General features: G+C 48.2%; 1 protein-coding gene across 5 annotated transcripts in view; it reads right to left on the reverse strand.

Annotated features, from left to right (window-relative positions):
* Window positions 1-10,686, reverse strand: part of ANKRD10 (ankyrin repeat domain 10) — a 33,926-nt gene extending 23,240 nt beyond the window's left edge. The window contains exons 1-3 of one of the 5 annotated variants that reach the window (XR_011246253.1): window positions 10,284-10,681; window positions 6,672-6,824; window positions 2,828-2,919 (exon numbers count right to left, since the gene is read on the reverse strand). Coding sequence is in view for 3 of the 5 variants with exons in the window: in XM_059995850.1 (XP_059851833.1) it covers window positions 2,828-2,919; window positions 6,672-6,824; window positions 10,284-10,493 (455 nt within the window). In the remaining 2 variants the exon portion in view is untranslated. Of the gene's footprint in view, window positions 1-2,827; window positions 2,920-6,671; window positions 6,825-10,283 lie in introns of all 5 variants that reach the window. The other 4 variants (XR_011246254.1, XM_059995850.1, XM_069540018.1 and 1 more) reach the window with 4 other exon arrangements.
* Window positions 10,687-16,824: the final 6,138 nt, after the last annotated feature.

The following is a 16,824-nucleotide window of genomic DNA, read 5'->3' on the forward strand; positions in this document are numbered from 1 at the left end:
CACTTAATCCTGTGTGTTTTTTATTTTTAGATGTAAACGGTGGCAAGTAACAATGACAATCATATAAGGAGAAACAAAACCTCACATGAAAAAGAAAACTTGGCACCAAAACTCAAGATGTAAAATAAGAGAAGAAAAAGAAACTCCATCAACATACTCACGTGTGGTGCTAGAAAATGTGCTACGATGCACAGCAGCTGACATGGTTATCTTACAGACGCAGCCTACATTGACAAGTAGGTTATGTAACAAACCATTCTAGCCACAGATGCCTGGTACGCTTGCCCTCACCATCATCTACCCCATGACCAAAAAAGCAGCAACTTCAGATTTTGGCCACTTTACGTAGCAAATATATAAAAAGCAAAGTAGGAATTAACAACAAAATTATTAATTACCACCAAGTGTGATAAAATACTGATACAAGACAGCTTTTAATCTGGTCACGGAAAAAGGAAAAATTTCCACCAACTCCTAAACACTATAGCATGTAATATTAAAATTAATAATCTGGCTCACTTTGAACTGGGAACAAAATAAGTTAACTTCAAGTAAGTAAATTAATTCTGGGCCCCTTGATGACCTTAAAAGAAAAAGGCATTTTTATTTGCTAGGACTACACTTTACCATATGAGCAACATAACAGGAAACAAATAAAAGAGATCTGAGTACCATAATTTGGGGGAATCAAACTATCATTTGTTGGTAGACTAAACGTGTTAAACTATAAAAATGTGCAGAATAGATATTAAAAAGCAATGTACAATTTAGCTTACTGGCGAAACTGACATTTTATCTAGATGTTAAAACTAAATAACCACATATACAATAGCAATAAATAATGATTACTTGTGCTCTATCTCCAGGCCAAAGACATATAATTTTAAAAATTGCTTTTGGCTAGGTGGCTCAGGCTAAATATTTCTTCTAAAAAATATCTGAAAGTTCAGTCAAGGGAAATCACCATATGCAGGGTCTTGAGGGAGTGGCTCTTATACTGAGAAGGAAAAACAAACTGGCACTCGAGGCCATGCTCAGTCACACTTGGTGGGAAAGAGACACTCGAGGGTCCTGTAACAAGGACAGAATTGTAAATAAAATGATCTCATTTTAAAAAGACACCTATTAAAAAAAGGACATAGCGCAAGAAAGATATTTATTGGTTCAAAGGATTAAACTATCCATTAAAGTGAATAAAACTAACATCTTAGTAATAAAATGCTCAGGACCAATTAGAGTACTGTTTAGAAAGATAAGTCACTGAAAAGATCAACTTCTAATTATTCATTATTTCAATAAATGACAATTAAGGAATTTAATCAATTATTTTACGACTCTGTATTTTATAATCAAAGCTTCTGTTGTTAAAATTAAAGATTTAAGTTTTAAATCTAAAAAACAGCTAAGAAAACTGCATCTACAACGTTGCTTTAAAGCAATGCAATGAGAATCATCTTGATGTTTTCTAAACTGTGTAATATATATTCATATTATCAATTGTTTTTACGTTACCTTAAATTATAACTACATATGAAGTCACAAGGTTCCCTGCAATGTAACAGTTAACACAGGTCATATTTATAACACTAAATGGCTACATAAGTAAATGATCCAAGCCCAAACTAATGTCTAATCTTAACAATAATACTTAATGAAACAGAAGCTAAGATACTAAGAGCCTAATGATAGCCCTTGGTATCAGACAGGCCTTTCATTAACCTATATGGTTCTGCTGTCCAGGATCTGTTTTCCATATTTATTATAATACAGAGTCAAAACAATGAAGTGGAAACCAAAGGGTTAAACTAAGTCAGTTTTGTGGGTTTTATTTCTCCCAAAGTCTAAATTTTCATATTTCCAATTAGAATAAAGTGGTTTGTAATTAATTTTTATGAAATATTCAAGACACTCAAGGTAAAACAAAAAAGCTGATATTATCATAGTTATTTTGGTTATTACAGCTCTATAGCTTACACTCAATATTTAAGGGTGAAAACCGCATCCATTTTGTTAATGCTGTGAACTGCAGAAGAAAAATTTTTACAATGAATCTTCAAGAGAAAGTTAATACAAATGAATTAAATACTGAAATAAACGTATAATGCCATGGCTAGCTAATGATTTGCATACAAGATCACATTTTAAAATTAATACACTTAAATGTTAATATTGTTCTCTCAAGCTAGAAATTAGCCAGTTGATGTAAACTGGGCTAAAACAAGGATATTCTAAAATAATGCCATCAGTATCAAAAACTCAGAGTGAGTTTTTAAGTCTTTAAGTTCCATTTTACAAGGAATTATAAAATCACTGAACAATCATAACAGGTTTTAAAACATAAGATGTTCTCATATCTGCTAAAAGATGAGGAAACCATCTTTTTAGCAAAATTAAGAAAAGCTAACTGTCTGCAAGAATTTTTTTGAGCCAGAGAGGCCTGAAAAGATATTCTAATCCAATTCGAGGCACTCATTCTGAAATTAAAACTTGGCAAAGTTTGAAGACTTGACCACAGTGACACAATTAGTCAATGGTAAAGTCAACAATGCCAGGCTCCAAATTTAATGAGTTAACTGTTCCTTCCACCCTAATATACTCTCTCTCTCACGGCAAGAACGCTGAGGCTGCTGGGATTCAGCCCCTTCTGCTAGTGGTCAGCTCAACTCACACAACAACTTGCTCACTAACGCCAACTGATCTAAAAAGCAAAACTCTACTACCAATATTGAAAACAAAGCTCAGAACTTTTGCTTGCTCTAAATCCTGTCTCTAAACACGACACCCTTGACCACATCTTTGGTTGGCAAGAATAAATGAAGATGCTTACTCGGCATGAGCCCCGTTAGCCACCAGGGCACTAATGCAGTCCAGGCTCCCAGAGCGAGCCGCCTTGTGAATAGGAGTCTCGCCCTCACAGTCCTGAAACAACAAAAAGGAAAGCATTAAGATCCATACAAGACTTCCACATTCTAAAGTTAATTAACAAAGGCCACGTACCATCTCATTCCTCTGAAATAGAATTAAGGTGAGCCAGATCTGAAGCAAAACACAAAGAAATGTAGACATGAAGAGAAAATAAAAGCAGACCAAGGAAGGAGCACGTTCTCCTGAATTCTTAGGTCAAGAACAAAAAAATCATGGGGCCTCTCCAACCATGACAGCACGTACACTCTAGGTGGCAATTTAGAAATAATTTTTATGATGGATCACAGCACAGATGCATATAACACCCAAAATTATTATCCTCAGACCAAAAAATAGTAATCAAGGCCTAATAGCTAACGTCTGGTCTAGTCCACCCACGTTCACCTATGTCCACCACAGGAGAGCCTGAGTCGATACACACCAGTGCCTCCCCCTGGATTTTTTATCTCGAGCCTGAATTAGGACTATACTTTAGACAAGACAGCTAAGGTTAAAGGATCAAGAAAAAAATGGGAAGGGAGAACATAGGGTCAAACACAGGCAGCTCTGTATACAACTCAGCCTGTTCTGTGATAGGGGACTTTGTTCAAGGACTTTTAGAAAGGATGCATCAGAACCTGACTGACCCTTCAGGAAACAATGTTGAAGGAGGCGTAGGAAATGAGCAGACTCGGGGAAATGACTCTGAAGACTCATACAAAAAAAAGAATTACTTTACACTGTATGAATGGACCAAAAAAAAATGTGAAACACAATTTCATTCATAGGCTCTCAGGTAAAAAAACAGGTAAAGAAAGATACAGCGATTAAGAGAAGGAAGTTGTTTCCATTAGAAAAACTGATTTAGGACTTTCTGCCTCAGAAATGCCAACTGACTAAGCAGCAGCAGTTCCTGAATCACTCACATCCCATCATCACTGAATGCGAACTCGGCAGTAGAAAACTACACATAATTAAGGGATAAAGACATAAAGCAGGAGTGGGGCAATGGCGCACAGTGCGTGGCACTTGGAAATATTAACTCACAGGGGGGGAAACTGAGGTGAGGACTAAACTAGAAAGGAGTGGTAGAGCATTTCACAGAAAAACATAATATGAAAGACTCAACCACTTACTGGAGGGAAAAGTTATGTATAAGCTCAAAAGTGATGTAAAGTTCCCAACAGAATAGTCCCAATTTTGAAGAAAGAAACAAAATCATGAGGCTATACAAGGAACTATCTAGTGAAATCAGACTTAAAAACCAAAAGAAAAACCTACCCTATTGTCTGAAAAGAGGAGGGAAGGGAGAGAAGAGGTACATAATAAGGACAAATAAAAATTACGTACACGTATTGCCAGGAAAAGTAGAACTAAGATTTAGGTGAGATTTTGACAAACACCACAAAAACTCAAGAAAACCAAAAAGGATTTTAAAAGCTATCTTTGGTACAAGAAGAAAAATGTTTTCTATACTATTTCAAGAACAGGGTGGGATAGCAATAGATGCCAGAGAAAAAAGCAAAACTACCCTGCTCCTGTTTTGTGTTATACGAGGAGACTATTTAAGCTGGGAAGGGCAGAATAAACACTATTTAAAGAAAACTGCAACCAAGAGAATGAGAGTAAACAGCCATTTTAAGGTTACTCACATCTCAAGTTCAGACCAGTCATATTTCAAAAATACCAATAGTCTGTAATGTGATTCTAGAACTATTGCTGGCAAACTCTGAGTCATAAAGGACAGGGGGAGAGGTGCCAGAAATCTGAAAACGGACAAGTCACCTTGAATTTTAATTAAAACAATCTTACTTCTAATCTAGTTACACGGAACTAAAGGCAATACCAAATGCCAGCCCCATTCTAGAAGGGTCACTAAAGAGATGACGTACAAGAAGTGACAGCCACGGGCAGCCACCACTTAAAATCTAACTTCACTTCCTCTCTGGGTAAACTTAGAACACCGAGCCTCCAGACAGCACATCTGAGCTTCAGTAACCCCTCATGCCAACCTTAGATATGGCAGAGAAAGTCTCTATTAAACTTGAGGAAAAGGAACTTAGAATGGTAAGAAACTAACATGCCAAAAGAAAAAAAGGTATGCTAAGGTTCAAAAAATTATAGGCATGCAAACAATAAGAAAAACCTGCGTCTAGTTGCATAAGTTTATGTGGGAAATGAGAAAAACTGTCCACCTTGAGATGAGCCAACAGAAAGCCTACTGGGGCCTCAGGGTCAGCGAGTGCCTGTCGCAGCAGTCCAAACCGACAGCCGAGACTCGGACGGGCCGAAGCTCCGCACGTGAGACCACAGCTAACCAAGGCCCTTCCGGGAGCAGTGCCAAGACACTTAAGAAACCCAAGCGATACCCTCGTACATGAGAGGACGTGGGGATGCTGAGCCAGGTGGGCTGTTTAAACACAAGAGGAGAGCTGTAAGGAGAGTGGGATCTGGGGACTCTTGCCCTGGGAGCAGAGTTGAGGAGGGATTTCCACGTGGTGCTGTCTCGAGCAGCTGGGGGAAGGAGGAGAGTCTCAAACTTTTTACCTGTGGAAAATACTGAGCTGCTATAAATCATTACATGAAAAGGGGGCTTCTGGGTTTAAAAAGATTTGAAAAGCAGCGTTACACAATTTCTTTAGATCTCTCTAAATGTTATGTAACAATTTAATGAAAATCATCATATAGAAAATTTATACTTAAAACTCCACATGAATACTAAATATTAATTACTGCTACTCATGGGCTATCCGTATTCTATTGACAGGGAGATTGAGTTACAACCAGTAAACCACTTGTCCAAAGCCAGAGAGATGAGGAAGCAGGGCGTGCCCCTTCTACCAGGAGAAAAGGGGGTGGGGGGAGAATCCACGAGCAGGAAGGAGACTAGTGGGGACAGGCGACGCCTAGCACCACAATGGTACAGAGTCGCCCACTTGTAACTCCTGAATTCACGGACCAAAGCAACAAAGCAGTAGAGGAGCACGCGTGAAAGAAGGAAGAGTGGAGGGTAGCAGGTGACCCAAAGAGCTGTCCCACATCCAGCTTGCAGCTTAGTAACAGAAACAGGCCTAAAATCCAGGGTTCTCCTCACGCGCCCTTCCCACCCAGTCTCTTAAAGAGAACAAACTGCCCCCTTATCCCTCACCCCCCCCTTCTCACTGACCCTTGTTTTAAACCACTGCTAGAACACCCTTCCTCAATTCGGTGTCCAGGAGTCACTGCCTACAGGACACCTGGCTACTTCTCTGCGTCTGACCATCATCCCCACCCCGTACCTGAAGACAACTCGTGCTGCTCAACCTACTAATGCTACCTGAACCACACAGATGACTTAACTGCCATTCTCTTGCTGGAACAGATGTGTTCTCACAATTATCTGTGGAAACGGAGCTAAGGCAGCTGTGAGCAGAGGAGCCAGGAAACCGAGGCTCAAGGCCAGGCTCCTTCACTCACCAGCTGTGACCTTGGGCAACTCACCGTGGGGCACAATAAGTCACATACAGGCGAAAGCACTCTGAACACAAGACATTGCCATGTGACGGGCCAATTATCCACAAATAACTTCATAAACATAAGTTCCAGTTAGCCCACAGGTAAAGATATCAAACTCTAATTAACGCCTCAATTTAAAACTCAACACCATGTAATTAGAACTGGCAGAAGGAAACAAAAACCAAACACGTCAATCATGGGCACTCCCTTACCAACCGCGTCAATCATGGGCGCTCCCTTACCGACCGCGTCAATCATGGGCGCTCCCTTACCGGTTTGTTAATGCTGGCTCCTGCTTGGATCAACCAGACGAGGCACTGAGGATGTCCCCCAAAAGCGGCGATGTGGGCTGGGGTCTGTGCGTAACGGGTGGTGGAGACATCCAGTGTGGCTCCAGCTCTCACTAACTGTATTAAGCACTCCAACTTGGAGAACAGCAGGAGGGGGATGAAACAGGCATACACGTCAGTATACTATTAAACGTTACACAGATAATCTAAATTCTGTAATGGAGATGAGTGGCATTTCTTGTTAAACTTTTTTTCTGTTTAAGAAAACAAAGTTAAGTCATTCCTTCCCAGTATCATACAAATTTTAAAAGCCTTATTTAAAAGAACATTTTCCCTCGTCCTTGTAAAACAAAGTTGGTACACAGGAATAGAAAGTCGAAACAACTGACACTATACAAGTTTAAATATTTTGTTTTTCCTACAACTGAAAAAGCCCAAATCAATATAATACTGTAAATCAACTATACCTCCGTGTTTAAAAAAGCCAAAGTCAGAAAAGACTAGATTGCATATTCGCAGACTTTTGTCAGAACTAAGCTTTGCCACTTGCACGCTCTAGTCTAAAGAAGAAAACCGTTAAAGTGATTGGTCGGTAAACCCTTCCCGGGCAAAGACAATTTTCTGCAGCCTGCACTGGCCGCACTGGCTGAATACGATTGAGGCCCAGCTCCAGATCAGCTCCTTAGGGAAAAGATGTGTGGAGCCAGGGAGAGGGCAGCGCTTCGGCTTTTCATACTGTTTGTACAGACCGCTCCCTCCCATCGAAGATAAAAAGGCCCAGAGCACAGGTGAGCTGTGCCCCTAGCAGGTGACTAAAACAAAAAGGCACAGGAGTCAGGACAGGACTGTGCAGCCAGGCATCGGTACCATACTAGCTTCTGGAAGAACCAGCACACTCAACAAATATTTAGCAAGTGCCTCCCGTGTGCCAAGCACGGCGGGAGAAGGCCTGCTGTCCTCAAAGGTTTACACTGCTCTGCCCAGCATGTCCTCAGGGTCCCGTTTCCCTCCCAAAGCACAATGCAGCTGGAGAAAAAGCTCTTGCTGCCAACAATTCTCCTCCTGAGAACAGACCTCAAGCGAAGAACAGCTACACTCGGGTCTCACCCCGTGTCTCTTATCCTCTTTCAGCAATTTAAGCCTTTCTCTGTAAAGGACAGATCACTGCCATCAACGTTTGTGAGATGAACGCTCACAGTTGGTGGTACACTGATTTTTAAAACATGACCTGTCCTCCAGGAGTCTGAATCTGAGGGTAATGGCTGATAAAGAGGTACCACTTTGGTATATTTTTATCTATCGCCTTTATCAATGTACTGAGCGAAAAATGACGGCCAATCCTAGTGAAAAGGCGAGCAGGTCTCAAGCCCAACAAAAATGAAACAAGGATGAAAATCGCTTGGTATGCCAGAAGCGGTTAGTCTTAACATCAACCGAGAGCTCCCTGGACTTAAAATTTGTTACCTGTGGGTTGGATGTGGAAAACCCGGTTTGGAATTCTGTACAGATACCGTTCAGTGCGACAGCTGGTAAAGGCAAGGCGTGATCAGAGCTCCTGAATAACGTTCAGTCCTCCGGGAGCGGGCAAGCCTCATAAAGAGGTGAGGACCCTTGTGCAGAGCTGGCACGTCGCTGGGAACGCGGCCTGAGGGCTGGGAGGGGTTCACAGCGCGGAACGCTCGCTCGGCTGGCTGTCGCCCAGGCTGAGCACAGCGAACGCGTCCAGGCCCACAAACGGAGGGAAGCTGTGGGCAGGGTGCAGGGGCACAAGACCGGGAGCCTGCTGCGCTCAGCCTTTTCGCACAGACCGAACGATACTTTCTGCGGCCCCTTCTGTATCCAAGACTCTCCGCTCACTGCGATTAACGACAACTGAACACCCTGAAGCAAAGGCCTCTGGGTGCAGCTTCTGGTCTCCGGGGGTCACCTACCGCTCGCCTTCTACGGAAGCAGAGACTCCGTGAATTCTCACCGTAAGATACACAGGCGTGAAACCGACCGCTCTAAGCGCTCTCGGCTACTGTGAATCCCGGAGATGCCCGAAGCAGCCTCGGACTGGGACACAGTCTAAGTAACCACTTGTCACGAGGCCGACGCATTTCACAGGACGTACCGGATGGTCCTACTGGGCGTCCTTCTCACCCAGAGTTGGGAGGATCGGAATCCCGGGGGGAGCCGTGCCTCTGCCTCTTACGAGGGCGCCTGTCCCCAGGACACACAGGCACAGGCGATGCTGGGAAGCAACGCTCTGAGCGTTACCTGCAGCTTACTGTAACAGTGCACACGGCGCCCTCGGCGGGGAGACCACCCCTCGGCCCGGGGAGGCCTGCGTTCAAGGGCAGGGGCGATGGGCGGCAAGGAGGGCGCCTTCCGCCTTGCGCGTCGAGGCTGCTTCCCCGAGGGCGCTCGCTCCCGGCGCCGGGTACCGAGGGGAGCAGCGCTGCGGGGCGCGCCGCGGGCTGTCGCCCAGCCCCTCACCGCGGCCGTCGCGACTCCCTCGCACTCCCTTCGCTAACGTAAACCCGGCTTCACTTCGCGAGCGCGCTCAGCCCCTGCGTCGCCGCACCTCGAGCAAAGCGAAGCGGCCGCGTCAGGTGCAAAAAGGTAACTAACCACAACACAACCATTTCACCCCAAGACGGGAACACGTCTCACCACCATCCTGCCTGTGTCTCCGCAAAAGCGTGTCCTGACTTCAACCCAACCCCATCCTGTCAGGGCGAAGGCCCCGAACGGGGGTCTCCACGTCTTCGTCACGAAAGCCACCCTGGACAACAGCACCGTGCACCTCCCTCTGCGGCCACCGCTCCCAGCGAACAACCCCCTTTACCGCACGGATGAGGAAAACGCCGCCGCAGCTCCTCAGAATTCAGAGCAGCACGCTGCCCTTCCAACCTCGTGACACTTCAAACACCACAGGTTCGCCTAAGCCGGGCGAGCCGAGTCCCCAGCGCACGGACGACATTCCACACGGAAGCCCCCAGCAGCTCGGTCCGAGCGTCACCTTGCCCCGACCCAGCCGTCGGGGGGCGCCGACGGGCTGACCACGGAAACCCTCTAACGCGACCTTCGGGCCGCGGCGGCCTCACGCCCGGGCGTCCCCGTCGGAGGGGCGTCAGGAGGCCCCGCGGCCTTCCTCACAGAGGTTTTCCTCAGAGAGGCTCCGGACTCTCGCGCGCCGCCCCGCGGACCGCGTCTCCGCACCTCGACCCGAGCCGGCTGCCGCGGGAGGCCCGGCCCTCGGCACCGCCGGCGGCGAGGAGCCCTCACCCGCCCGGGCGGCGACTCCGGGAAGCCGCCGGCGTTCGAAGCTTACGCCGCCGCACATGCGCCCCGGGCCCCTCCGGGCGCCGCCGCCGCCGCCGCCGGGCCCTCTTCCGCCCGCGCTCCCGGCACTCCCCGCGCGCCCCTCTGGGCCCAGACCATCCGCGCCGCCGCACATGCGCCCCGGCCCCTCGGGGCGCCTTGGCGGCCGACTCAGCTGGCGCCCCGCGTTCCCGACACGCCCCGCGCCCCCCACGCCTCGGCCCCCGCCTTCTCCGACACCCCACGGCAAAACCGCGGAAGATGGCGCCTTAAAGCGCCCGCGCCCACCTTGCCGAAGTGCGCGGCCCAGTGCACGGGCGTCCAGCCGTAGAAGGAGTCCTCGGCGGCCAGGTGGGCGCGCGGTGTGTGCTGCAGCAGCGAGCAGAGCGCGGCCAGGTCCCCGTCGCGGCAGGCGCGGTGCAGCGGGAAGCGGAGCGACAGCAGCTCCTCGCTGGAGAAGCCCGCCTCCACGCCCGCGCCCGCTCCCGCCGCCGACATGGTCCGTCACCGGAGAGCGCGGGCTGGCGAGTAGAGAAGACACGCCAGTCAGGACCCGAGAGGCCGCCGCCGCCGTCCGAGCACAAAGGAGCGAGGGCAGCACCGCCGCCGCGTCCCGCCGGCTGCCGAGCAGAGCGCGCACAGGGGCGGGGCGGGGCGGGGCCTGCGGCGCCAGGACTGGGGCTGGCGCCGGGAGACGCCGGGCCAGGAGGCGGGGCCTGGGCCGTCGGGGGCGGAGACCGGGGGCCGTGGGGCGGGGCCTACTCCTGGAGCGACGGGGAGGGGCGGGGGACCGGGCCAGGAGCAGGGGGCGGGGTAAGGCGGGGTGTAGGGCAGGGGACTGTGCCAGGCCGTTCCCGGTGCCCTGCAGGCGGCGTGGGCTCTGCGCCGCGCCTCCTGTCCAGACGCCAGGCCCGACAGTGTCCCGATCCCCCTTGATAAAAAGCTCCGGGAGGCGCAGGTTTGGGGTTTGGGCCCGGCCCTCTGAGGTTGTGGCGGCGCAGCTCCAATTCGCTCAATTAATCAGGCGGGGCGTCTGCGGGGACCTGAGGGCAGTTCCCGCGCTTTCTGTCCTGCTTGTCTGGCGAGGTGGGCTGCACGTTTTCGAGAACCCATGGCAAAAACACTGAGAAACATGGCAGCATGCAAGGAAATACTAAATTCTCTTTCAATGATCGAGGATCACAGATTTTTTTTAAGGTATTCTTTTCTGATTATCAGTAATTTCACTGTCAAGGGATAACCACTATTAACGTTTATGGCTATTTCCTTACAGTACTTTTGTAACCTTATGGTCTGTTTCACTTGTATTTATTCCTTTTCCTTGTGTATATTGCTTTCCTTTTTTCTTCTGCAAAATTCTAAATCACTGTAATTCAGCTTTAAGTAGGTAACCAGATGTCTGGGAAGATATCGATGCATACGGTAGCACATTGCAGCATTGGTTAATAAAACAAGAAATTAGAAACCTAACGCCTAGCAAAGGGAAATTGTTAATTTATGGTATAAATATGCAACACGGTCATCTACTCATCACACAACAAATGTGGGTTGAGTACAATAGTGGATGAAACACTGGGAAATGTTCCAGACACAGCAAAGGAGAAAACGTAGCGGGTATCTCACCTTAGTGAGCAAGTACTCATGGATGGGAAGTGTGAACGAGACTTAGAATCTGTCTCCCATCAGTTAGATGAGGCAAGAAAGGAAATTTCAGTAATTCGAGCTATACTTTTTTGTTTGGACCAAAAAGGTAGAAGTATGCTATAAACCCATTTCGAGCTTGGTCCACTCCAGAATTCAATTATTTTTCTTTGTAAACACCATGATGCTTTTAATCTAATTATCTCTTTAAGAGGTATACCTGGGACTTCCCTGGTGGCGCAGTGGTTAAGAATCTGCCTGCCAATGCGGGGGACACGGGCCCGAGCCCTGGTCGGGGAAGATCCCACATGCCGCTGAGCAACTAAGCCCCTGCACCACAATTACTGAAGCCTGCGCACCCTAGAGCCCGTGTGCCGCAACTACTGAGCCCGCGTGCTGCAACTACTGAAGCCCGCGCACCTACAGCCCACGCTTGGCAAGGAGAAGGCACCGCAATGAGAAGCCCGCACACTGCAACGAAGGGTAGCCCCTGCTCGCCAAAACTATAGAGAAAGCCCGCACACGGCAACGAAGACCCAAAGCAGCCAAAAAAAATTTTTTTCAAATAATAAAATAATAAATAAAATTAAAAAAAAAAGATATATACCTGGGCAATGACTTCCACCCTTCCTAGGAAAGAGGCAGCCCATTTTGCAGAAGGACATAAGCACACCTGTCATCCATAATAATGAGAGGGGAGTAATATTCCTTACCCTACCTTCTGTGAATGATGAAGCCGAGGCAGAGATAGGCCAAGGAACTTGCTCAGGGACAAGCTGCCTGCCTGTGGCAGAGCTTAGAATAATATCCAGACCAGTTTCCAACCCACAGTTAGACTTTTTTTAACCTTGAGATTTATTTTGCATAAAGAGTCCTAAGGTCTCAGAAAACAAAGCAGGTTACAGTGATAGGGTGCTTAGAGTTCATCCTTCCTCAGCTAAGATGACTTTCCAGTTTCTCAGGGCTACTCGGACCATATACATATTGAAGTAGCTATCTAGAAATAGATTAATATGATGATGGACCTCTAAAATATGCTGCATGGTAATTGTGGGTATGAGAATGATAAAGGGCAGTCTAGGGAGTACTGCTACAGTCAACAGTCCAATTGCTTGGTCCCAGGTTTTGCCCAACTCTTATAATTATTACTAATTACAGATTTTCTTTAGGACTGTTGTTTTTAAAGAGCTCTAGGGAAAAAGAGTGCCTTCATGACTCACATCCTTTGTTTCTTATTAGATAAAGCAACCATAAATAAATGACAAAGATTCTCTCCTTGACCGAGCTCTACTCAGGATCCCCTGAGTTTCAATGAGGCCTCAACTTTTGGACTTGAGTCTTCATCTCAGCATTGTCCAATTCTAGCAAGAATCCTGCCAAGTTGGTTTGGCTAGAATCCCCTGGCCCCCATCTCTGCTAACCCTCCAAATCTAGTTGGGTTCTTCGCCCTCCCACCACCCCCAGATGACCGCTCACCCTGGCTTGCCTTCAGCCAGAGTCCTCTTAGGTCGGTTTAGCCAGAACCCCGGATGTTTAGTTGACCCTAATGGCTCCTCTTAATAACTCTCCATCCACTGACACCCACCCTGCTCCTTGGCTGTGAGTTCCCGCTTGCCCATGTGGCATTCAGAGTTCAGTCTGAGCTCTTTCCTCTACTGCAAGAAAAAAACAAGGTCTCACCAGTCCCACTGCAGGGGTCCCAACACCCATATGAGGCCCCCTCTTGGATCAAGTCCGCCTTTCCATGCTTTAACAAGTGTCTCTGAATAATGTCGTCTTTAACAGCGTGAAATAATTTTTTTCTTTAACGTAAGCAAACTTGGGTATTTGAAGATATGATTCAAATACATGATGGAAAAGAGAAAGATTCAAAACTCAATATATGTATTAGAAACAAAACCCAACTCAAGCCTGCCTTTATGATTGGCATTGTGTTTTCCAAAAAAGGATTGTGTGGTGAGGAATTGCTCACCTGGGCAGCACTCAGTGGAAGGAAGCTCCCGTGAGAAATGCACAGAGGGGTCCACACACTTGGTAGATGGCGGCGGGACTCTTCTGAGCGTGGGGAGGAGGGTCCACTCTGATGGTGCCCTCAGCCTGGCCTAAAAGTGGGACCAGAGCCCAACTGTTCTGTTCTCTCTGCTGCCCCTTCTCCCCGCCCCTACATCTCCCACCACGCCGCCGAATCCATCTGCGAAGAAGGCAAATCTGCTTAAAATTGGACGTAAGAGTCTGGGTCCACTTGGGCTACCGTCAAAAGTACTGCAGACCAGATGGCTCAAACAACAGAAACGTGTTTCTCACAGCTCTGGAGGTCCGTGATCAGGGGGCCAGCTCTGTGGGTTCTGGGGAGGCCTGTCCTCCTGGTTCACAGTTGCCTTCTCTTGTCCTCACGCTGTGGACAGGGGGGCCCGTTAAACCCTCAGTGCAAATTTGCTGAGTGGTGATGTGAAATGCAGGCTAGACTCAGATCCGTTGGCCACTGCTTTTCAGAAAGAGAGACACGCCCTGGACCAGGGATCTTGGCCATAACCAACTTTAAGTTTCTGGAATCCTACTGCTTGTCCTGTCTTACTTATATCTTGTTAGAAAAGTGATTAGCACAAACGTTCTTAAAATGAAATAGAAACAGAAGGTCTGCGCTCCCTTCAGAAGCAGACTGTGAAAGCGGAACCATGGGGACGGAGGGTGAAGGTTTGCAGAAGGGAAAGGAAACAGCGGGCTGGCCGGCCAGCGCCCAGAGATGGGGGCAGTCGGGTTGCGTTGCTGCTGAGCAGGGTCCTACTGGCCGCTGAGGATGACCGCTCGCGCCTCCTGACCCCATGACCTTTAACTTGGCAACCACACAGGCTGTTAAAATGTCTTAGCTGATTCCTTCATTTCCCAGTGTTATCACTGGAGAGAAAAGCCCCAGTGAGTCATGGCTAATATTAAACGTGCCCGGCTGTCCCCATGGACGGGGTTGGTGGCCCCCCCGTGGAGCAGGTTGGGAAGTCCCTGCGTGGCCACCCTGAGGCCGGCCTTCCAGGCAGAACCACAGCCTTTGGGCGGAAGCTGCTGACAGCTGCTCGCTGGACCAGACCCAGGCACCTGGTGCAATGGATGTTTGTCACGTCTTCCTCGCCCATCCTGACACTCCCACTGTTGAATTTATTCTTTAAGAATGTTCCAGAAACAAGAGCATGTAGCCAGACAGGAATCTCTGTTACCGAGGAGAGTATAATCCTAGCCCCCTGAGGAAATAACGGGAGTTAGGTTGTCAAATTAAAAGTACTCTTGCCCAGGAGGCCAGGTGGGAGCAAAAAGCTCTAGTCACTTGGTCCCAAGGTGGTCTCTACCTGGAAGACCAACACGTGGGTGCCTCTTTCATCCTGCTTCCCTGGAGCCCTGCACCCCGTTCCTGGGAGCATGGGGGGGAGGGGGAGGGAGGCCCGAGCAGCGGTGGCCCCGGGCACCGTGGCTAGTACTCCAGCCCTTCGCCCTTTCTCTGTGTCTGTGGGCGAGGACGCGTGAAGAAAGTATATTAACGGGTCTCCTTGCTGGGGGAGCATTTCTCAGCCAGTTGGCTTCATCTCCTCATTCATTAAAGAAGATAAACGTTACCCGAGCTTGGCAAAAGGGTCTTTGTCAGTGGAGGTTGTGGATGTGAAAGCGTTTTCAGATTGAGAAGATCTAGGTTACTAACTGTTCTCCAAAGTACCTTTATTATTTTCCCCACCGCCAGCAATTTATAAACATTTCAGTTACCAAGTCTTCCTGGTATGAGGTATTACCTACTGCTAGATGTTTTGTTTCTCTTGAAGACTAAATTACAGTGTCCAGGCCCCCGGGGGTCTTGTTGTCAGAAACAGGAGCCACTCAGAATGTGCGCCCGCTGCCCTGAGTGTCCCCTCGGAGCTTGCCTGTCTCCCGGGCACTGCTGTCCTAGGGCTGCTGGTGTGACAGCACACTGACCAGTGGCTGAGAGACACTGCCCTTCCCTGGCCCCTTCATCCCAAATGTAGGGTGGGCCCTTGCTCTTAGCTCCTCAAAGCACAGCAGAGAGCAGGCTGTCGCCTCCGTGGATGAGGGACGAGAAGAGAGGTGAATCCAAGAGCTCACACCACGCTCAAAAATCTAGTTCCTGTGGATCAGACAGAAATGTGAAAGCAAAAGTGAAAATGGCTCAGAAGGAAACAGCAGACCATCTTTACGGCGTTAGAGTGGTGAAGGATCTCTTAACAAGACTCATGAAGCAACCCATAACAAGAAAAGGACAGCTCTGACTATATTATAATTGCTAACTTCATTTTGACAAAAGGCACCGGAAACAAAGTGAAAGATAAGTGGCAGACCGGAGGAAATAGTTTGCAAGTCTTTCAACAAATAAAGCATTCGTATTCAGCATAAAGAGTCTACAAAGGAACGAGAAAAGGTGAACAACAAAAGAAAGCAGGCAGAGGATGTGAAAAGGCAGTTCACTGAAAGGAAGTGTGCGTATCCAGTAAGCCAGTGATCAGGGGTTTCTCCTGCCCTGCTGCATGGATCACCACCGTCAACAGGTGAGCTGGCTCAGTAACGCTAGCGTGATGCTCTGCCTTGGGACAACAGCTCTCTTCCCCATGCGTACCTTTTCAGCCACTGCTCGTCCCTCTGTTTCCTTTCATAACCTAACTTCAAAGCATTTGCATAGTTATTGCTTCAGGTTCCCTCCTCAGCCCATTCCAGCTGGGTGTCAGCCCCCAGGACCCCCTGGAATAGCCCTGGTCAAGCTCAGCACACCAACCTTCCTGTTGGCCAAGGCTGTGATCAATCCTCCATCCTAATCTTACCTACTTGGGCGCTCAGCGGGTTGGCCCTCAGCGCCTTTTCCAGTCACCCTGATCTCCTGGCTTCCGTGACTCTCCAGCTCTTCTGTTCCACCTCCAGATATTCAACAACCCCAGACCTGGTCCTAGACCTTTTGTTCCTCTCCATACTTCCTTCCTAGGCAACGTCGTCCCATCCCACACCTCCCTATACTGTTTATGTCTTATGATCCTTAAGTTCACATCTTCAGCCCTGACCTCTCCCTCAGCCCTGTCTTATAAATTCAGTTCCCATCTGCATTTGGATCTCTGCTAGGCGTCTCCACAGATGCCCCAGATGAGATGCTTGGGTCGCCCCAGACCTGCTACCCCCGCTCACCCCCACTGGGTTCTCTGCAGTG

Source organism: Delphinus delphis, chromosome 18 (assembly GCF_949987515.2).
Source record: "Delphinus delphis chromosome 18, mDelDel1.2, whole genome shotgun sequence".
In the NCBI taxonomy this organism is placed as follows: domain Eukaryota; kingdom Metazoa; phylum Chordata; class Mammalia; order Artiodactyla; family Delphinidae; genus Delphinus; species Delphinus delphis.